Below are 24,339 nucleotides of genomic sequence, written 5' to 3'. Positions count from 1 at the left end.
AACCCCACCACCGCCGCGAAAATGTTTTATTCTCTATTGTCTTCTGGCACTTTTCTACTCACTTCATATCTTGCACTTATGGAGCTCGTTTTAACATTGTAATGGAGAATATGTTGTGTTGGTTTGAGAGTATTTCCATTACAACAATGAGACCAGAATTATTTGGGTTATCGGACCTGCAAATAAGTACACGTTGATTCGAGTGTATTTTAATAGGAAAAAAAAGAAGAAAAACGGGTGTTATGATAATGGAAGTAAATATTTTCTGATCAAAATTAAGTGTAAGTCTTTTGTCACAATCTATTTTAATTCGGTAAGTAAATATCATGCCAAATAAAATAAATATTTATAATCACCCATGAACTCAATGTAATAGGCGGATTAATTCACATTTTGTGGGAAATATATTTTCACAATATCATGATAGCATATATAGGACGTTTTACAAATAGCAAAACAGTGCTGTTAGTAAAATAAAACTTAACAACTGTTGGGTTAAACTTAAAAATTGAGCTTATCAATGACAAAATAGGTTTTCTACATTATGGCAAGAAGATTTAGCTTTGTAAATCTAATTAAGTCTAAGTAAGAGCATCCCCCCCTACCCCCCTACCCCCCTACCCCCCTCCTCCCCGTTCTAACCCCATCTTATTTGTAACTTGTAATATTTTACGTATTGTATGAAACCAGTATTACATTAGGGTGGATCCGATGTCAAACTTTCATTGTTTGGACATCTGGTCAGACACGACAGCTTGTACAAGACAAGTTAATTATGCAAGGCGAAGAGGTGGAAGGTCAACAGAGAATAATAATAATGATGATGATAATAATAATAATAATAATAATAATAATAATAATAATAATAATAATAATAATAATAATAATATAATAATAATAATGATATAATAATGATGATAATATATAATAATAATAATAATAATAATAATAATATATAATAATAATAATGATATAATAATATGATGAATGATGATGATGATGAGATGATAATATAATAATAATAATAATAATAATAATAATAATAATAATAATAATAATAATATGATAAAATAATAATAATAATTAATAATAATAATAATAATAATAATAATAATAATAATAATAATAATAATAATAGTAATAATAATATAATAATAATAATATATAATAATAATAATAATAATAATAAGAAGAAGAAGAAGAAGAAGAAGAAGAAGAAGAAGAAGAAGAAGAAGAAGAAGAAGAAGAAGGAAAATGTGGCTCATCATAACATCGAGGAATGGACAAGATTGACCTTGAACGTGTTGATAGAGAAAGGTCAATGACCGAGATATGAGGCACTGGATTGTGAAGGCTGCATCCCGACTTCCTGGTCATGGGAATTAATGAGTGTTAACTCTCTCCTTACCAGCCATTTTCAGAATTGTCCCTGAATTTTCTCACCCACCCAACACAAAAATATCTTTTTCTTATTCAAAAGAAGAGCAACAAGTACATTCTATACATATTACTGTTCAGCAAATTGAGCTCTACAACACAGAGTCCAGTTACATAGCTATAACAAAACAATTTTTAATTATTTGTGATGAACAAAGGAAATTAGAATGAAATAAATGTTGGTTGTATCGTAACGAATGTGACAATTATCCTGTGCATGGTAAGGAGAGGGTTAAAGCGTCTAACTAAAACACAGGTTTACTGGTAATATACATTGTAAAGAGATTATATAAAAACGACATCAATCTCAAGGTATGGGACCCACTATAGCTTAATGGATAGCAAAGGAGACCCCCTCCCCCCAATCCACGTGTAGGAGTGTAACTCAAAAAAATCCACCGAGACCAGGTCAATTGATTGTCATATATTATGATAACATAATAACAACGCGCCCTTTAAAAACCCCCTTATATGTGTTTTCAAACTTCCTTTTTTTTTTTGGAATGAACATAATGCAGAATAAATACCTAAGAATCCTCTATTGCTCTCTAATTTTCCGATCTTGACATACATTTCGGGTTTTTGTTTGTTGGTTAGTGTTTTACGGCAATCGTGATGGTGACAAAAACCTCACCTTCTCTGATAGTCTCTACAATTGTCTTCATCCCTCGACTTAATCCCGGCTTTCTTTGTGTGACCGTGCGACTTCCTCCGAGCGGAGGAAGTCGATGCAGCAGCATCGTTGCCCTTTACAAATTCCTCGTCCTCTTTCAGGTACATGGCGTTTTCTATGAATAATATATTGAAACTGTCTTGAGACAGATCGAGATTTGAAATCATCTCATCTGCAATTTTTCTCGCTCGAGATTTGGTGATATTTCTGGTGGCTTTCTGACCGCGTTTCGTCAGCGAGTCTGGACTGATATTGCCTTCTCTTTTAAACCTGTCGGGATTATTTGAGATCGCTTCTCGGTCTGTTTCACGACTTTCTGAGTAATGAGATTCTTGTGTAAAACAGTCTGTAGAATGTCTGTCTAGCGGATTCGAATCTAACCTTGAAATCTCTTGCATTTCAAGGTGGGATTTTTGAAAGCCTCTTAATGGATATTTTACGTGTTCCATGCCCATGGTTTTATTATTAGTATTTACTCGCTTGCCCTGGTTCTGGAAAACTGGCGGTTTTGCATTCTGACCGGAATAGAAAGAGGATTTATAACTATGGACCTCCATCTTTTTATGAGCACAACTAGTCTTAGGCAGAAAGCTATTGTTGTTATCGCCATTCTCGGAACTCCCTTGTCTACGTTGATTACCGATAGCACTAACTGTTTCAGCTCTTTCTTTTAGTCCTTTGTTTTCAATACTACCAATGCTTGAAGTCCTTTTTATACGAGGTGGGAGAATGGATTCATCCGGTTCCTTTTTCGTGTCCGATTTTGAAGCAGTCACAAAATCACCAGATCGCTGCTCACAAAGTCCTTGTTTTTCAAATACATTGATTACAGCCTTGATATCGGTTGATGACTCTTCTCTCATTCTACTCTTCATAGAATCAATTTGTTTTCTAGAAGGTGTCCAACTTTGAGGTTCATCATAAGAGTTTATGGTAGAGTTACTGTACCCACTGGCTGACATCTTTGGTCTGCTATCAGGAGAGGAGTCGGGAGAGAGAGAATACGAATTATGTTGACCTGTAGTGTTTCCTTTCGATTTATTCAAGAATCCTTTGATTTTTTCAGCTATTTTACTCGCAACTCTTGTTTTGACTTTTTTGGCACATCTTGGACTTCCTTTCTGATATTTATCGGGCGACACTCGAGAAAATTCCTTCTCAACGAGCGGAGATTTGGATTTGATTAGGATATTCTGGAGTTTATGGCGTGACAATGATGCTTTCCCTGAGACCCATTCGTCGCTTGCTTCCTGGTGCACCGGTTTTGCAACTTTGACAAGCAACGGACTAACTTGATACATCTCGATTCTTTTTTCGTTTGAAGCTCCATCAGCTTCGGAATGTGAGGCACCAGAAGATTTGTCCTCTAACATGGTCAAAACTTCTCCTCCGTCAATCGCTTGAACGTCAGAAGGGTACGCCTCTTCTTTCTCTTCTCGAAGGCACGGAGCAGAAGGGGATCGTGAAGCTGTTGTGTGGACAATGCTCATCACATCCTTTTGAGCCTCAAACGCTCGGTCATTGCTGTTTTTAACAGTCGGCGATTGATTCAGTGAGAGAGATGAATCTGATTCCAATTGACACGAGCTTTCTTGTGATGATAGGGAAAGACATTGGCTTCTACGTAAAGTTTCGGAGTGCGATATTCTGAAAGCATGCAGTTGCTTCGCTTCCGTTGTATCGGGTTCTCTTTGTTTCCTACCCACTTCATCACTTTTAAATGATGGGTTTGGGTTATTTTGTTGCAAATTGCAATCTCCGATATGATACTCGTTATTCTTGTCTTCTAAGAAGATTACTGAGATGTCATCCTCGTGCTCAGGGGTATTCTCTTCGTGTTCAAAACTATCCAAACAACTTGTTCTTGATATTGAATGCCGTGATTCTTGACATTCCAAGATTTTTTCTGCGGTTTGTATCGGATTCTTAATTAGAGTAGACATATTTGAAAATAATGGCAAGTCAAAATCCGTATTTTTGAAACTGTCCCGTGCGTCGCCAATTTTAGATTGTTGTGAAGGTGGATCAGTGGGTTTAAGGGACATTTCAATATGCCTTTCTTCTTGAGGTGTAGTTGATTTTATGGTAATATTTAAGTCTTCCACAGAATTCTCTGATACATCGTTTTCGAGTTTTAAATTGATCCGTGGTATATTTTGATTATTGTCTCCCGCTCCCGGGTTTATCTTAGTACAAGATCTGCCTTCTTGCTCTTTAAATGTATGGGATAAATTGTTTACCCCGGATACGGAATCGTTTCCTGTGAAGATCTTTTGTTCTTCTTTTTCAAATATATTGGATGAGTATTTTTGCTCGTGCTCGACATTGCTCGTTGGTGTGCATTTTCCCTGTATTTGATTGATCAAATTGATGTCTTTGTGGTCTGTTGGAATTTTTATTGTTGACATTTCCTTTTCTTGTTGATCGCGGCTCCTTGAAAAAATAACACCTTGATGACTTTTGTTCAGTGATTCATTTCTACACAATACATCCTGGTAGTTGTTTCTTTTGTCCAATTCAGAATTGTTAATGAGTTTCTGTGAATAAATTTGATCGTGTGTCGTTTTTGAACTATGCAAAGAGCTTGCAGTCCTAGTCCTATAACTCGCATCGTACACCGAATCGCAATCGATCGGAAAACTTTCCGTGAGAGAACTTTCGCAGAGAGTATTATTGGTTCGATTTGAAAAAACAGAAACATCTTCTTTTCCCGCCAAAGTAACAGTATTATTCTCTAGGCCCATAAAGTCTGACACTTTGGCATGAATAGCGACCGGCACGCATTTTTCAAATGTTTTCACGTCCGTTTCTGTTGCTTTATGACTCTCAATTCTTGAGTTCTCCGCCTCAATCTTTTCACTAGAAGAACAGCCGGAAGTGACATTTTTTACATCTGGATTGCTCACAAGCTGTTTAACAATAGGAACCAAAATGTCTGTATTCTTTTTCCCCAATAGGAAAATTTCATTGGATACATTCTCCTCATATTTAATGTTATTATCATGTATGAGATATGATTCCGAATCAACCTTATCAGTGATTGCCCCAAAGCTTGGACTAATCTCTTGGATGAACCCGTGGTCAATCTGCTTTTCTTCCCTACAATATTCTTTTGCAACAGAATTAATTTTCTCAGTTCCCTGCTGGGAGGCATTTGATTCATCCCAAATGTCAGTTGCTGCCATAATATTATTAGTCTTTGGATGCTCTCTTTCAAGCTTGTTTAGCTTCACTTCACAACTTGATAAGGCATTTTCTCTGTCATATTCAACATGTGCTTTATCAACGCTGTCTTGTGTGTGTGGAGTTTCAATATCCTGGTGCATTGATGCATTTGATAGAATCAGATCCTTTGCCACACACTGTTCGTCAAATCTAGCAGGTTCGGATTTGCACAAGTTCGTTTGATTCAAGTCTAGAACGCGTTCTGACGGTTTGGATTCTTGAACTCCAACTCTATCATTTAGGCTTTTTATCTTGTGATCGGATTGCAAAGGAACGCAAATCATAGGCGTGAAACTGCATCTTCTCACAGATACTGGCAAGGGTAATTGCTCTCCGGGAATACTTGCGTACATGTCTCTACCGTCATCGCCGCTTTGGTGTGTCAAGTCGACGAAGGCAGGTGATTTCTTCACACTTTTTTGCCCATCGCAAGCGGTCAAAAGCTGTGATGTTTTCTTTTTTTCCACGGTCGAGAATGGACGATATGCATTTTCTTCCTGGAGACTCGAGCCAGAATCTTTGGTATTATCCGATGTTGACAAAATTCCATCCCGAGCACAGGAGTTGTCGCTGTCACTTAATTGTATAGTGATAATCTCTGACGCTTGCGTCAAAGACTTTTTCAGAGAAGTTTCAGATTCGCTGTTGTTGACTTGAATGGCGTTTTGCTGCTTCTTTTGGGAAATGTATTTTTGAAACTTAGCTATTGCTGCATCTTCTTTCCGCTTTATGAATTTATACTTGTGAGATCGGGATAATGTGTTCAAAGGAGATATGCCTTCCGTTATGGACGACCGTTTCAGGTCATCCTTTACCCTTCTTTGTATCACGACAACAGCATTGTTTGGTACAGATTGTCTTTTTGAGCTCGATACCGAATCCAACTTGTTGCCGCAAACGGCGGAAGCCTGCTCTCCATATATAATTTCTTCATTATCGGGTTCATTTGATTTTTTGTAGTAATCGGTGCTTTCTGCCACACGCGTTGCATTGGTTGAAACTCTTTTAGTCAGTGTTTCTTTGATATCGATCGTCCTCTGATTGTCAAGAGCTTGATCTTTGTTTTGGAGTATTCCACTAGAGTCCGCTTCCAAAGACGCTAGACTAAAACTTATGTTACTGGTGTTGTCCGCACCCTCCGATTTCGCAATTTTAATGTCTCTTTGGTTCCTGAAATCTTCAAAGTTTTCCCCTTTGAGGTTGTTTTCAGAACGCAAATTTTGGGCCGTGTCGCTTGGTAGTTGTTCGATACGCTGACCGCATACTTGTATTTTCAATGAAGATCCGGAATAATTTGGCATTGTCATTGATCTCTGTTTACGTCTTCTGGCATGTATGTCATTAGATTCGTAACCGGGTAAGGATCCTTTTAGAAAACTGCGCTTGGGATCTTTGCTTGCCGTTCTCCTTGGGGATGGCAGTCCAGAAGAGGTCTTGATGAATGTTCCACTTGACCTAACAGGCATGTGAAAAGAGTGTCTTTTGCAAAAAGCTCCAGTGTCTTCGGGTTTTGCTTTTGGTCTGAAAATATTAAACATTGAGCCGTTCATGGGACTTGGGTTCGAAACAAATTTTTGCGTGTCTGTATCGTTAGTTTGGATTTGTTTCTTATTCACCAAAGAGTTCAATTGGTTGGTATTCAACGTCGCTGCAATTTGTCTTTTCTTGTGTCTGTGAAGCTCTGTGAAAGACTTGAAACCTTCTGGCACAGGAGACGTAATGCCCGTTCTTTTAGTAATTGGTTCTTTATTCTTGAGACCGGATCCGTTTCCTCTATTTTTTTCTGGAACACATTGCTGGTTGTCTCCGCTAACTCGATCGGCTTCAACAATCTTTTTATTGTATTTGGAAAGAGCAGTTGTTCTTTTACTCTCATTATTGCTCTCATCCGCGTTCTTTTTGACAAATGTCTTGGTTGATGAATAGGATGTCAAGGAAAGCCTTTTTGCCCTGCTTTGACTATCGTATCCAATTGTGACATTTGAAGGTGTACGGATAACGACGTTCACTTTAATCGGGTCCTGATTCGAGATTTTACCAGCTCTTCGTTTGGACTGAATTGTAGATTTGGCGTAATTACTCGACTGGTTTCCATCCATTTCATGATACCAAAAGTTCTCGTGCTTGTCGTCTAAATGTGTTGCGTATCCAGGGATTTCGGAAAAATGTTCATTTTCCACAGGCATGCACTCTCCGTTTTTAGAACCAGCTCCGGTTATTTTATTATATGCCAAGGCCATTTTCTTCTTCTTATCAATAATCTTGCAGACGTCATCGGAATTTTTATTTGAGTTATCTACCCCGGTATCTTGTGAATCGCCAGTTTCGCTCTCAATTGTTTGGTCTCCATAGCTGGTCAAATCCAAGCCGATCTGTTTTGAAATATAAGCCATATCCTGTCTCCTGCCAGCCTTGTATGATGCTATTCGTTCTTGTTGGTTCAGAGAACCTCTAGAATACTCAAACGAGCTGTCTTGTATAGAATCAAGCTCAACGCTTTTCTCATTACTTCCCGAACGGTATCTTGTAGATTGTGAAAAATCTTCGCCTATGTGATTTCCATTTCGCCCTTTATTGCCTTTACCCTGAAATGCCGTACAACAATTTTCGGTATCGACGTGATTGTTATCTCGATTTTCCGGTATATTAATATGAACAGCATTTTCTTCAGACAGCTCTACATAGTCGAAATAACCACTTTGAACTGAATTGATATTCGACAAAGTCGAATCATCAACGGAATAATCCATGGTATAATTGTCCGCTTTTTTGCAATCAGGTTTCTTTAGACGCTCGTGCTCAAAGTTCATAAACGAATTATCATTGTTTTTTTCGAGCACTGTTTTCCGAACCAAGTTTTCATCATTGGAATCCCTTTGGTTGACAATTTCACTTTCCTCCCAATTTTCGTTTAACACTTTTTCTTTAATTTTTTTCCAACTTTGGCCGGTCTTCTCAACTGCTTGGTCTGTGGTGGGCAAAGAATCGTTAGTGAAAGTGCCAGAGCTTATAGTTTGCTTTAATCTTCGCCGCAGCGCGCTCTGCTCCAGAAGTCTTTCGATCTCTGCTTCATCAATCGCCATCGAGTTGTTGTCGTCATGATTGTCAATCTGGTTTAAATCTGTTCTCTCACTTTTTCCAGATACCGTCGAATTGTCTTGTAAAATGCTTCTCACTGTTTGACCCCAAGAACCGCGACCTCGACCATATTCTTTTTTTCGTTCTGAGCTCTTTTCGTTCTTTTCACAACTTGGAAAACTTTGGTTTATTTGATATTTCACGTAACTCAGATTGATCTTGGTTTCCGGTGTGCAACATTGATTGGATTCTATTTCTTGACGGACGTTTCGTGAAATATGATTCTCCACTTTCTCTGTATTTGGTGTTGAGGATATTGATGGTGAGGATGACATGATATCTTCAATTTTTGACCTTTCATTTTCACAAGGTGGTAATGGTAATGGCGGTTTGGTCAAATTAGTGGAGTCTTGGGATGTCGGTGATGGATGTTGTTGGCGATCGTCGGTGTAAGCTAAAGCGTTTGTGTTTGAATCTCCCGATGAAAACTTCGAAATCAAACCTTGTATAGTTTGAATTTGCTGAGAGTCTATTCTCAAGCTTCCCTCTGGAAAAAAAAAAGGGGGGGGGGGGAAAGGAAAACAAGAGATAACGAAACTACAAGGTGGCCATAATACGATTCAATAGTCTGATGTCACGCCGCCGGCAACGGCGGCCATCTTGGTTCTAAACAAAGAAAATCATTATTTTTTATTCTTCATGCTGGCTAGAACTTTTCATATGCCCTGTGATCAGAATGTGTAAAAGTCAAAACATGATCAAATTTATGTGTTTTTTTTCCTCTGGATACGCTTTTATGCTCGTCAGAGAAATATTTCATACGGGCAGCCGTCATTGTTCCGATAGTTTAGAGCCAGTGTTACTAAGTTACCATGCGTCATTAGGAAGGAAGTGACGTTACGACTGTTGAAGAGTATTAGAAATAGAGTTTTAAAAAGTGAGGTATTATTTAGTGAATTATCTACAAAATGTGATTTACAAAGTATCCCAAGTCAGCCGCAACACCTAACATGTAGGAGGAGTCATTACACCAGTTATTTGCAATAACAATTCATTTGTCTACCAAGACAACGCTGATCTAGACATAAATGTGATCATTTTACATCGAGGGTGATGAGAGAATGCATGGTAAAGAGCCTTTCTCAACGGATTCAACGTTGAGTCGCCCACAGCCGAATTCGAACCAAGGGGCCTATATATAGGCCATAAAGCGCAATAATACAAAGTAGCGAATAATATGATTGGAATGTGTCCCGATAGCTCCGGTAGTAGACCACTCACGTCACTCACGCAAGGGTATATGATAATAATTGAGCTTTATATAGCGCAATATCCACTAAATGTGCTCAAAGCGCTTTACAAGGGATCCCTGGTCAACAGCAACGTTTTACATGTAGGACGGGACATGAAGCCCGGTAAGGCGACATTACAATTTTTCGGACAAAGACAACGCTGTTTACGGCCAGGTACTCATTAATTTTACACCTGAGTACGGTGAGAGAATGTGAGTAAAGAGCCTTTTCCAAGGACTCAACTATGCTTTGAGCACGTTTAGTGGATATTGCACTATATTAAACCTCAATTGTTTTAAAATATGCACCGTCAATTTTATGATGCCATTTTGGCACTTAAAACAGAAACAGACACCAAATATAAATACAGTAATAAATAAACAAAGTAAAATAAAAAATTGATACTTACTCCTTGCCAGTCTGATTTCATCTTTGGCTTTATTGTGCTCCTTGCCCTGAGTGTCTGAAGTTCGAGTCCCGACATCCGAGAGTTTTCTCACCAGTTCACACACTTGAGGACGCTTGGCTGATCTTGGTAAACCTAGGGAAGTTATAACGGTGTTGGTTATTTTAAAAACAAAAACAAAAAAAAAAAAACAAATCAAAAAAAAAAAAAAAAAACCAAAAACATTTGAGCTTTTATATTGCGTAATATGCGTTAATCGTGCTCAAATCTATCTATCTATATGTCTATCTATCTATCCATCCATCTATTTATATAAAAACATATATATATATATATATATATATATATATATATATATATATATATTCTTATTTATCAATATAGATATCTATCTATCTCTCTGTCCTACTATCTTTCTATCTATCTATCTATCTATCTATCTATCTATCTATCTATCTATCTGTATGTCCTTCTATCTATCTATCTATCTATATATCTCTCTACAAATGGATTATCAATCTAACTTTCTATTAATCTACCTATCTTTCTATTAGAATAATAAAAAGATGGTTAAATAATGTAGGCATATAGATGGATTGGCTGATCAAGAGAGAGAAAGAGAGAGAGAGATTGATAGAGAGAGAGAGAGAGAGAGAGAGAGAGAGAGAGAGAGAGAGAGAGAGAGAGAATTAGATAGGTAAGTGAGTAATACGATAATTAAAAGAATGCATAGAGAGATGAATAAAAATATATATAAATAGATACGTTGACGGATGAATGGACAGGTGGATCGATAGATGCATTAATAAATAGATAGATATCTATCTACCAATCCAGTCATCCATCTATTTCTCTATCCATCGAACTAAAAACCTTTTAAATTACCTGAATCTATGAAACTCTGAGATCTTTGGATCTTCTTTGATGACCTCGGGAGTATTCCAAATGATTTTCGTCTTGGCTGCTCTTCTACAAAGTTTACTTTCTCCTCATCAACTGGCTTTGATGTGTCACTGTTAGAACTGACGCTTGTGCGTGAGATAGTTGTTGACGTGGAAGAGAGAGGATTAGATTGGACTGCTGTCACAACTGATGATGCCGTGGAAGAAATGTAGCTCAAGTCGCCAATTTTGTCAGGCGTTGGGATGGACGATTGGTTACTCAGACCAACTAGATACTTGTCAGCAGGTTTGTTGATGGAGAAGCTTCTATCTGGGGAGTCTTTTGGGATTGGTCTAGGATGGGTTTCCGGGCAGTTTACGCTCGTTTGTGTTGGCGGGGTGAATACATCATCGTTATCTGGGTCATATGATAAATTTCCCGAAACAACATTGCCAGTTTGAAAAGTCGTAACTTCTACGTCGGTAATGTCATTGTCTTTACATGGATGATGTTTAGATTGAGGGTTATTGTACAGTTTCTGTTCTTTGTTTTGTTGGAGCTGATGATGATGATCGAGATTCTGTGTATCGGTTGGTCGTTGTTGTTGGGCGCTTAGTAGTAGTAGAAGTTCATTGCTCAGATCACCTTGGCGGGTGTGATGGTCTTCTCGTTGATGATGACGTTGCGTAAAATAAGATTCGGAGGTATTGCAAGTAGACTTGTCTCGCTGTTGCTGTTCCCGGTGACAGTGTTGCTCCTGCTGCTGCTGCTGCTGCTGCTGTAGATGTGGTTGTGATGTTAGTGACGGTAGATCACACGCATCCGACAGGCTTATCTTCTTCCGACGGTTATAATCTATGCCAAGATCTCTTGTAAGAGAACTACTTTTATCAGACTGATCCGCACCTGCAGAATTATTACGCAGGAGAAAAGGAGAGTTACGCACAATAGACCCTTCACGTTTCCGTTTATTTTGGTGATGTTTTGGCTCTTTGGTCGTCGTTATCGAACTCTTCTGGTTTCCATTTTCATCGCTGGCGGTGGTTATAATTTTCTCTCGGCTTTGCTGTGATGAGCTGTCTTTATTGTTAAGGTTTGCAGTGTCAGTTCTTGCACCAGATGTTGCAGTAGGAACAGTGTTGTTATTAGGATCGTGGGCCTGTCCTTTATTCGAGAAGGTCTTTGTGTTATCTGTCGATGGAGGAAATAATGACAAATTATGAAGTAAAAAGAGAATTATGAAATCTTGCAACTCGATCATGATATTATGGGCAATCCATACACATTTACGACTCTTATTTATAGAACGAAGATGACGTCAATAGGGTCTTTGTTATTGTTTTTTTGCCATCCGCGTTTATGACTAATTCTCACTAAACTGTATTAACCAGACTATAAAAGTTCTTGGTTACACATAGTTTTGTGTTTTGGTTTGTTTTACTTCCGGATGGCAATGTTGTGAGCTTCTTAGACAAGCGCATACGACCTATAACCAGAAAATAGTCGAAGTGCTTTTGATGTGACCTGATTCTATGCTTGTATGTAAAATACTCACAAAATCCTCTAGGCCTATATAACGTACCAACACACACAACTGTATGTAAGGTTGAACGTTTATAGATAATGTGCGCTGGGCTAAGAAACTCAAAACATTGCCATCCGGATATTCATTTGACCAACACACAAAACTATGTGTAAACCTTGAACGTTTATAGTCTGTTATAGATAGTTCGAAGATGACGTCACTCAGGTGTTTGTTATTGTTTTTTTTGCCATCCGCGTTTATGAGTAATGCTCACTGAACTGTATTAACTTGACTATAAACGTTCATGGATACACACAGTTTTGTGTGTTGGTCCGTTATACTTCCGGATGGCAATGTTATGAGCTCCTTAGCCAAGCGCATACTGTCTATATACAGTTTAGTGAGAATTACTCATAAACGTGGATGGAAAAAAACAATAACAAGGACCTGAGTGAGGTCAACTTCTTTCTATCAATAGTCTGATTGAATAAATTTGAAGAGAACCAAGATGAATGTCTAAAAAATAATAACAATGAGCTGAGTGACATCAATGTCATTCCTTCTATAACCATTTGTCTGACAACGGCAGTATCTCAGGGCACACCTGATGTTTAAAATAAATAATAGGTTTTTGACTAATGAAAACAAGGGATTTGTCACACATCCACAAGCCCGCTCAGACCATAGCCATCATTTACTCATAGACAGTATGCGCTTGGCTTAGAAGCTCACAACATTGCCATCCGGAAGTATGACGGACCAACACACAAAACTAGGTGTAACCTTAAACGTTTGTAGTCTGATTAATACAGTTTAGTGAAAATTACTCATAAACGCGGATGGCAATAAGCAATAACAAAGACATGAGTGACGTCAACTTCGATCTATCTTTAGCCTGACACTGACCGTCGTCATCGTTATGTTATAGCCTGATTCTGAAATCCAAAAGGACTGGAAGTTGGACGTCATTATTTTGTTTTTGCACCGCCTAGTGAGTTGTCGTTAGTAGAGCTCATGGAAACAAGTTATTTCATTGGTCATTTTTTGGTCAGTATCAGCGCGGCCTTCGTAAAGTTATGGCCTGACACTGACCAAAAAATGAATTCAAAATGCCAGTCTTTTGCCACAAAAGAAAACAAATCGTGAGTTGTATTCAATAGTTCAGCCAATGAAATAACTTGTTTCCATGAGCACTACTAACGACAACTCACTAGGCGGTGCAAAAACCAAATAATGACGTCAAACTGCCAGTCTTTTTGGATTTCAGTATCAGGCTATAGATAGAATGCGCTTGGCCAAGGAGTTCACAACATTGCCATCCGGAAGTATAACGGACCAACACACAAACTCTGTGTAACCATGAACTTTTATAGTCTGGATAATACAGTTTAGTGAGAACAACTCACAAACGCGGATGGCAAAAACAATAACAAAGGCCTGAGTGACGCCATCTGCATACTATCTATAACATAACGATGGCAACGGTATCAGGCCATAACTTTACGAAGGCCACGCACTGACCAAAGAATGACGTCAAACCATAAGTCTTTGGCCACAAAAGAAAACAAAGCGTGAGTTGTATTCAATAGTTCAGCCAATGGGATCATTTGTTTCCTTGAGTACTACTAACGACAACTCACTAGACGCTGCAAAAAAAACAAAAAACAAAAAAATGACACCAAACTGTAAGTCCTAGAGGGTTATTGTGTCAGGCTATATAAATTTATGATGGCTATGCTCAGAAAAACAATCGAATGAATTAAATAGGCTTCAACAGTCATGACGTCACTTCCCTCCTAATGACGCATTGTAACTTAGTAACTGGTTCTAAAGAATCGGAGCAATGGCGGACGCCCTTATGAAATATTTCTCCGACGAGCATAAAAGTGTATCCGGAGGAGAAAAACATTATAAATATGATCATGTTTTGACTTTTATACATTTGGTCATTTGACATATGAAAAGTTCTAGCCGGCATGAAGAACAAAAAAGTATCGTTTTTCTTTCTTTAGAACCAAGCTGCTCGCCGTTGCTGGCCGACGTGACATCAGCATATTGAATCCTATTGGCTCTGCTCTTTGGTATAGAAGGAACGATGTTGACGTCATCCTGTTTCTTGCTATTGATGCATGCGCTGAGTTAAAAAAAAATAACTCATACCATCGGGCCAACCAAAAAGAAACCCAATGTGTTTATAGTCTAATTAATTTCAATTTAGTGAAAACTACTCATAAAAATTAGCCAATCGTTCTATCTCTTGTTTGAGACAGCAAGTTTGGTAATTTTTTCTCACTAGATTATATATATCAATCAAACCATAAAGACACATAGCTTTGTGTGTCGGTACGTTATATCCACCTGCCGGATGTTATGAGTATTTTACATAAACGCATAGCATCATTATCGAACACTGCTGAAAAGGGCTAAATTCCCCACTTCTTGTAAAAAATGAATAAAAATAAAACTCCCTTTATTCTTCCCCAAGTGGAAATTTGTCTTTAGGATCTCTGTCCCAAGGCAAGACTGGAATAACCCAGGCGTCAGCCGCGGTGCAACGCCTCAAAGTGAGCAAGGGCGAGGTGACTTGCTCAAGGCCACACAACTAGGCGGGTAGTCGAACTCGGTACCTTTTGGGTACGAAGCAAAGACCGCACCGCTGAGCCACGCTGTCGCCTGGTATTTTTTCTTAAAACTTGAGAAGTGCTGTAGATTGTTATGGATTGGATTAATTCTGATTTACAACCCACCTTGGCGTGAGCCGAGATGACCGGAATCACTCATTCTGCTTCCGCGTTGCGTTCTCTTCAGAGGATATCCCAAAAATGGTATTCAGGAAACACATAGACCCAAAACCAGTCCCACATATCCATTATAATATTATATTTAGAACGGAAATCACAGTATTATTCCAAGAATAGCACAACTATTTTCACGGCCAAAATTTAATATTCCAAATTTAGAAATTAATTACTTTTTTCCCTCAGAAATATAACTCACTCCACCACTGAATAGAATCATTTTATAATCAAACATCTATCTTCCATGATAAGTTAATTACATTGATCTAACTTATTTTCCAATTAACCTTTTATCTGGTTTTTTTTTTGTGTTTTTTTAAAATCAGGAATTAGTATCTATTTAAAATCAAACATTGCCTTTTTAACGATATACATTTTGAAATGGCAATAATTATAATTTTTGATTAACCTATTCCATAATTGGGCCGAGAAGTCGTGACCTCTACCCTCCCGGTTCCAAACTCAATGGATGTGTGTATGTAATCAGTCCTTCGTAGGACAAATTATAAGAAATAGGTTACATATCGAATCATAAGGTGGAATTACTCTTTTTTTATTAGTAGGGTGTATTGACAGTAGGGTATATGTGTGGTCCATTTTCTTTTATGGTTGTGAAACGTGGACACTAACCGCACAGACAGAACAACGTATTGAAGCTTTTGAGATGTGGACGTACAGGAGAATGCTGAAAATACCTTGGACAGCAAGAAAAACAAACATCGAAGTCCTCGACCTAATGGGCCAAAAACAAAAAGAACTTCTTTTGACTGTGAAGCACAAAAAGCTGTCATATTTTGGACATATGCGAAGACATGATAGTCTCGAAAAAAAGGATAATGGAGGGAAGAATTGAAGGAAAGAGAGGCAGAGGAAGACAAAGGAAATCCTGGATAGATGGCATAAAGGAAGATACAGGACGGCGCATGGCAGACTGTAACGAGGCTGCAATGGACCGTGAAAGATGGAAGACCATGACATCCGACCTCTGGAAAGAGATGGAACCCGGGTAAGGTAAGTATTGACAGATTATTAAACCGGACGTAAAAGAGCGAGGATGGATGTTATTTATTGGCTACCAGCGTAGTATATTATTTAGACGAGACAATAAGATACCATCACTCTTGAACTCAGAAGATCAATAATACTCTTCAACAGTCGTAACGTCACTTCCTTCCTAATGACGCATGCTAACTTAGTAACACTGGCTCTTATCGGAACAATGGCGGATGCCCGTATGAAATATTTCTCCAGCGAGCATAAAAGCGGATCCAGAGGAAAAAAGACCCCATAAATTTGATCATATTTTGACTTTTACACATTCTGATCACAAGGCATATGAAAAGTTCTAGCCAGCATGAAGAATAAAAGCAATGATTTTTTTTGTTTAGAACCAAGATGGCCGCCGTTGCCGGGTGGCGTGACATCAGACTACTGAATCCAATTACACAAGGTATTTATCCAGTCTTCCGGAGAATTGGTTTTACACTCCCATTGAGATTGGAACATTTTTTTAAAATGAGCTATTATATAGCGCAATATACACTAAATATGTTCAAAGCGCTTTACAAGGGGTCCCTGACCAACAGGAAAATTTGACATTTAGGACGGGACATGACGCCTGTTAGGCGATGTTTCAATTTTTTCGGACAGAGACAACGCTCTAAACGGCTAGGTACTCATTTTACACCTGAGTGCGGTGAGAGAATGTGAATTAAGAGTATTTTCCAAGGACTCAACTATGCGCCAAGCGAGGCTCAAACCCATGACCTTCCGATCCGAAACCGAGTGTTATACCATCACTAGACCACATAGTCGCACAAGTTGTTTTTTTTTACATCAAGCTTTTGTTCCATAACTATAAAGCATTATTCCAAGAAAATCTCAAAATTTGATTCTCCAAAAATCCGATCCTAGCTGAAATCATAACAATTACATTTAACCCTCTCCTTACCACTTATTGAAATATCGTCACATTTGTTACGATGCAACGGTCACTTTTCTCATCCAGATTTCATTTCTTTTTGCTATAGCTATAAAAACTTGACATTCTGCAATCGAGTTCATTTTGTCCAACAATATTATGTATAGAATGTGCTTGTTGCTTTTCTGTTTGAGTAAGAAATGTCTGTTTTTGTGTTGGGTGGGTTTGAAATTTGGGGAAAATTCTGAAAATGGCTGGTAAGGAGAGGGTTAAAAGATGAAAAACTTTAATTGGTACTCGCCGACGTGGACATAATCTATGCAGGTCTGGCATCCAAACGAAATTATGGGCCTAATTAAGCATTGGTGTAATGGGCAATATTCTGAGTCATTTTTTAAAAAAGATTTCCATTACAACAATTAGCCCAGAATGAATTGGGTTATCAGGCCTGTAAATAAGTGCACGTTGGAAATTGCGTATTATATTATTATCATTATTATTATTATTATTATTATTATTATTATTATTATTATTATTATTATTATTATCATTACTACTACTATTACTACTACTACTACTACTACTACTACTACTACTACTACTACTACTACTACTACTACTACTACTACTACTACTACTACTACTACTACTACTACTACTACTACTACTACTACTACTACTATTATTATTATTATTATTATTATTATTATTATTATGATTATTGCTTGTTATTTAAACTATAAACAATTACTAAAAGCATGTTATCCCTTTATTATTATCATTGTTAGAATAATTTGTTGAGAGAGATGTTATTATGACTATTGGCCAATGGCCTTAAAATAAACATTTGATTTTGTATAGAATAAACCCAGATTGTCATAATATTTTATTACAAGAATCTAATAGTATAGAGAAGTCGATACATGACATCACACCGTCTACTATTCTTCCGGTTCCAAATTCTCTGGAAATGTTCTGTAATCAGTCCTTATTCTGAGGTCTAATGATAAAAAAAAGTTTCATCTTGAAGCATAAGGTTGTAAAATTCTTTTAATAGCAGGAGGTATAAGAAGATTCTTAAATAGATTAAATTAAATTGAACTTTATAGAGCCCAATATCCTTTAAATGTGCTCAAAGGGCATTACAAGTTTTCTGAAAAAAAGTGGTTTTACACTTCCATTGAGATTGGAACCTGTTTTAGATCGCACTTTTCTTTCTTATTTAAAATTGATTATTTAATGAATTCATCACAACTAAAATTGAAACTCGAATTCCAAATACCATAATATTTTGATTTTACACTTCCATTGAGATTAGAACTTGCTTTTAGAGCGCACTTTTGTTTCCTATTTAGGTCTGATTATTTAATGAATTTATCACAACTAAATTGAAACTCGAATTCCAAATACCATAATATTTACAATATTATCTTTAAAAAATCAACACAACTTCCAAGAAGCCAACAGGTCCTTGCACAGTAAAAAATCCATTAAGTGCCATAAAAACAAATCAATACTAGAACAGAATTGTAATAACCATGAGTCGATATTATTATTCTTATTAGGATATTGTCCATTCCAATGGCCAGTCAATTAGAACCGCAATGGCTTGACAAAACGCAGTATTTTCTATTTTGGCTAGAAAATGTATTGACATTATGTGTTTAGGTAAAATGCTCACACCATCCGCCAGCCGATCTGTAATCTTGAACGTTTATCTTGTGATTGATGTAATTTTATGAGAACTAATCACCAAAATGGTTATCTAAAAATAGTAACAATGGGTTTACCATGCTCATTGCAGCAGGGTACTTATTCACACCTCCGTCGAGTGGGGTGATACTTGCTTACCTAAAGACAAAACGTCGTGACAAGAAACTTCCACGATTACTGTCACCCAATGCTGCCAATGGACACGTTTAGAATTGCTTGATTTTGTGAGCAGATGAGACTCTATGCGGCTATGTGGTCTTGGGGTATGACACTCGCCATTTGAATCGAAAGATCCAGGGTTCAAGTCCCGCTTTGAGCGGCGCAGAGCTGAGTCCTTGGAAAAGGTTCATTATTCACATTTTATCACCGTATTCAGGTTAAAATGAGTATCAGGTCGTTAACAACACTGTCTCTGTCGACCAAAAATGTAATTTCGCCTAACCTCGTCTCGTCCTTCATGGTTAGTGTTGTTGTTGGCTGGAGACCCCTTTGTAAAGCGTCTTGAGTACGTTTAGTGGAGATTTTACTATATAAAACATCGATTTCTTTGGGGATGCGGGTTATTTTTTTGAGCCACACAGGCCAAAATGGAAATAAAATATGTGTTTTGTCGAAGTGTGACAGAGGCTTCTATTGATTAGTATAATATAGTAAATCACACGTAAATCCAGATTTATATCGACAATGGGCGGGCGGTATTAACATATGTTTGGTTAACTGGCTTATATTATTATACGAGTAACAATGTTAAACCAGCAAGCCATCGTAATGCAGTGACTTTTCTAAGTCTTAGTAGATTGTGATACTATGATACAGTGTGGCTATGTGATCTTCGTGGCATGTCAAACGCTTCCGGATCGGAAGGTCCCGGGTTCGAGCCTCGCTCGGCGCATAGTTGATTCCTTGGAAAAAAAGCTTTTTACTTACATTCTGTTACCGTACTCAGATGTAAAACGAGTAGGCTACCTGGCTGTTAACAGCGTTGTATTTGTCGGAAGAAAACTGTAATATCGCCTCACATGCGTCACGTCTCGTTCTACATGTTACGAGGTTCTGTTGGTCAGGGGACCGTTAGTAAAGCGTTTTGAGCACGTTTATTGCGCTATATAAAAGCTCAATTTAAAATTAGATTTACAGAGTTCTTGGGGTAGTTTTCACTGTACTCAAATTGCTACAGAGCTAGAGTTACTAAATTGTGGGCTGAGAATTATCTGAAAACGTCTCGACTTTACCCGAAATCGCTCTCGGTTTGGTGTTTTGAAGCAGTTGCTTTTAAAAATATGTTCTCAATTATTTCAGACTATCAAACATTCAACATTTCTTAAATTATTATTAATTTATGTATCTATTCATTTATCTAATATTTATAAATCTATTATTTTTTAAAATTTATTTAATATTATTTATTCATTCCTTTTTTATTAATTTATTTATTTATTCATTTTATATAGTTTTAGAACAGTCTCTTTACAAGAGAGGTTGTTTTGAGTATCATTATAAGCCTTTTAAAAATAGGATGCAAAGTAATTGCTGCAGTAAATATAATATTATTAGCTCTGGTTAATTTACCGCTCTACATGGACAGTGTTGTTTTCCCAACTGCAACATATGGATGCGAAGCATGGACTATCAGCAAAGCAGAGAGCACAAAGATCACAGCTTTGAAATGGCATGCTACAGAAAAATACTCAGAATATCATGGGCTGAAAAACAAACAAACAAAGAAGTCCTGAGAAGGATCGGAATAAAATCACCAATTCTTCTTCAAACTGTAAAGAAATTGAAACTGAACTATTTTGGCCACACGACTCGCCACGAATCATTAGAAAATCACATTCTGCAGACAAGGGTAGACGGCAGGAGAGGAAGAGGTAGACCAACAAGAAGCTGGGAACAAGATATATGTGAATGGCTGGGAATGACAGCAACTCAAGCAAGTAGACTGGCGGAAAACCGTAATCTGTTTCGCAAGAAAGTTCGCTAAGCAACGTCCTACGCAGGATCAGCTGACTAGATGATGATGATGACATGGACAGTAAAAGGCTAGGGCAACAAGCTGACCTTCCTGGAATTCGGATGCATTGCAATAAAAACATAATCGTCATTCAGAAACATTAGGTCCGTGGAGCCGGAGTTTCATCCCGGTTTCTCTAGTGGGTAATAACGGATAATAGTAATTGCTTGCTACCCTTTAGATAGGACCCTAGTCTATCGCAACGTATTTTCTGCCAGATCTCACAGACCCAACTACCTAATCACTGCTAGTTGGACAGGAAGTAGGAGGTGAGGAGGCGGGGTGGGGTTGGGGGGGGGGGGGGTGCGGGCTCATTAAAAAAAATCTCGACTTCACTTGAACTTGATATCGTTCCTGTTGTTTGTGCGCGTGCCAATTAAAGCTGGATGAAATTATGCGTTTAAAAAAAAGACAAAATAAAATAAAATAAAATAAAATAAACAAAACAAAACAAAACACAACAAAAAAACAAACAAACAAAACAAGCAAACAAAAATACAACCTTTCTCCCTCCCAACATAAAAATATCAATCTTCCTGGACTGACCTGGGGATTGAATTTGATTGTCCGAGATGTTCCCAACATATTATACTATACACCCTTACGACCATGTGATAATGTAAAGCTACAATGGGAATACGCTTGAACAGTCGTAACGTCACTTCCCTCGTAATGACGCATGGGAACTTAGTAACTGGCTCTAAACTATCGGAACAATGGCGGACGCCCTTGAGAAATATTTCTCCGACGAGCATAAAAGCGTATCCAGAGGAAAAGAAAACATTATAAATCTGATCATGTTTTGACTTTTACACATTCTGATCGCAAGACATATGAAAAGTTCTAAAAAAAGTTATATGTAAAAAGTACCAATTTTCTTTGTTTAGAACCAAGATGGCCGCCGTTGCTGGGCATCGTGACATCAGACTATTGAATCCAATTATCTATATTACCTTCCCATGTGCTCGAGGTCACATAGGTCACATTGCAAAATGTGCTAAAAGTGACCCAGATAGTAAAATGTGTTCACGGCTTTTCGAAATGTCTAACATCATGATTTGTCATTTTGTTCAGCTTGACACATGGGTATGTTTACAACTTTCATAAACACAGCAGCGTTATTTTATTTGTTAAGAAATGTCCAATCGTTGAACAGCAACAAATTATGTGATTGATGACTCGGTTGGACGAAAACTGAATATAGATAGAATGCGCTTGGCCAAGGAGTTCACAACATTGCCATCCGGAAGTATAACAGACCAACACACAATCTCTGTGTAACCATGAAGTTTTATAGTCTGGTTAAGACAGTTTAGTGAGAACAACTCACAAACGCGGATGGCAAAAACAATAACAAAAACCTGAGTGACGTCATCTTCGAACTATCTATAGATCGCTCCCATTCTTCCCAAAGACTTCAGAAAATCTGAAGCTGTGAACTGAATTCTCTTATCGACTATTTTGTAAATTGATGCTATGCGTTTATAAAAAAAGCTTATAACATCCGCCAGCTGGATATAGATAGTATGCGCTTGGCTAAGAAGCTCATAACATTGCCATCCGGAAGTAATACTGACCAACACACAAAACTGTGTGTAAACACGATTGTTTATAGTCAGGTGAATACGGTTTAGTGAGAATTACTCAAAAACGCGGATGGCAAAAAACATAACTTTACGAAGGCCACGCTGATACTGACCAAAAACTGACGTCTTTTGCCACAGAAGAAAACAAATCGTGAGTTGTATTTAATAGTTCAACCAATGAAATAACTTGTTTCCATGAGCTCTACTAACGACAACTCACTAATCGGTGCAAAAACCAAATAATGACGTCAAACTGCCAGTCCTTTTGGATTTCAATATCAGGCTATAATATAACGATGGCTTCGGTGTCCAATGTGCTATAAGGCTATTTTACTTGGATGCTCAAGTTAACCCGGACTATAAGTCATGTTAACAGATTTGTTTCTTTACTTCGATGAAGTGTGAACCCTTGCAACTCATCATAGTAGTATGCAATGCGCTAGCTTTGTATTGTTAGCAATGACAACATACAAAATAAAGTATGGTACCGAGTTTGTGATGTCGTAAGTGCAATTTGAGCGATTCTATCATATTTCGATGGTCGAATACATATGACTCATACTGACTGAGTAAGTCAATTTCTTCTATAGTGACAAAACAATTTGAAGTCCACGGAAAGCCAAGGCTATAGATAGTATGCGCTTGGCTAAGAAGCTCACAATATTGCCATCCGGAAGAAAACGGACCAACACACAAAACTATGTGTAACCTTGAACGTTTATAGTCTGGTTAATACAGTTTAGTGAGCATTACTCATAAACGAGGATGGCAAAAAGCAATAACAAAGACCTGAGTGACTTCAACTTTGTTCTACCTATAATAAATCTCGATGTTGTATTTATTCTTACAGCAGGTCATGGGTCATGGTGCATAACTTTTGGTTTGTACCCGCCATCAAAATTATATATATATATATATATATATATATATATATATATATATATATATATATATATATATATATATATATAATTTAATATATATCTTTATATATATATATATATAATATATATATATATATATATATATATATATATATATATAAAGTTCTCGCATATAATTTGTACCCGGCTTGCTGCTCTGATCGGGTTAGGAAATGTCAGAGATTAGGCTACGAGTGGATTAAAAGATTAGGTTACTACAGCCACTACCACAACTACGACTATTGTATTCATACGGTAACTCTATGCCAAACTCTAATAAAACACTTTTTTTTCATTTTGGCCAGGCAAATGAATTACTTCAACTCTCAATCCTTCCTTAATTCAAAATGATCCTGGATACGTCAAATTGTAGTCATAACCTTCAGATTTTATCCTAAAGTGTCAAATTTCAAATTTTGTTGACAAGCTAAGAGCAATTTAAATTGATCAATAGTTGAAGCAAAAAAAAAAACCAACAAAAAATCTGCAATAGTAGTTAAATGTATTTTTCTCAGAGTAAAACAGGAAGCTGTTACTGAGACTTATAAAACTGGACGTGTTATAAAGGCGGTTCATCTATAATAGCTTAAGGGGTATTCCATGATGTAATTGTTGCCCCAGAGACTAAGAAAATAACAACAACAGGACCTACTATGTATTAGTTGTGCGGCTTTGCGGTCTTGTGGAATGTCACTACGCTTCGGGCCGACGCGCCCAGGGTTTGAGTTCGGCTCAAAAAGGCTCAAAGCTGAGGTCTTTAAAAAGGCTCCTTACTCACATCCTTGGAAACGTACTCAGGTGTAACATGAGCTCCTATCTCTGTTTACAGCGTTGACTCTGTCGAAAATTCTCTCTCTCTCTCTCTC

General features: G+C 37.5%; 1 protein-coding gene across 2 annotated transcripts in view; it reads right to left on the bottom strand.

The window, feature by feature from the left end:
- Positions 1-1,922: 1,922 nt before the first annotated feature.
- Positions 1,923-24,339, bottom strand: part of LOC144958828 (uncharacterized) — a 30,086-nt gene continuing 7,669 nt past the window's right edge. Inside the window, exons 1-4 of one of the 2 annotated variants that reach the window (XM_078891046.1) lie at positions 15,266-15,673; positions 10,997-12,184; positions 10,115-10,246; positions 1,923-8,960 (exon numbers count right to left, since the gene is read on the bottom strand). In XM_078891046.1, coding sequence (XP_078747172.1) covers positions 2,068-8,960; positions 10,115-10,246; positions 10,997-12,184; positions 15,266-15,299 — 8,247 coding nt within the window. In that variant the 5' untranslated portion in view covers positions 15,300-15,673 and the 3' untranslated portion in view covers positions 1,923-2,067. Of the gene's footprint in view, positions 8,961-10,114; positions 10,247-10,996; positions 12,185-15,265; positions 15,674-24,339 lie in introns of those variants that run through there. The other variant, XM_078891047.1, reaches the window with a different exon arrangement.

Source organism: Berghia stephanieae, chromosome 13 (genome assembly GCF_034508935.2).
Source record: "Berghia stephanieae isolate SIO BIC M18660-M18661 chromosome 13, UCSD_Bste_1.3, whole genome shotgun sequence".
Taxonomy (NCBI): domain Eukaryota; kingdom Metazoa; phylum Mollusca; class Gastropoda; order Nudibranchia; family Aeolidiidae; genus Berghia; species Berghia stephanieae.
Note: the sequence above shows the minus strand (reverse complement) of the source record. Positions and strands in the feature narration are given on the sequence as shown.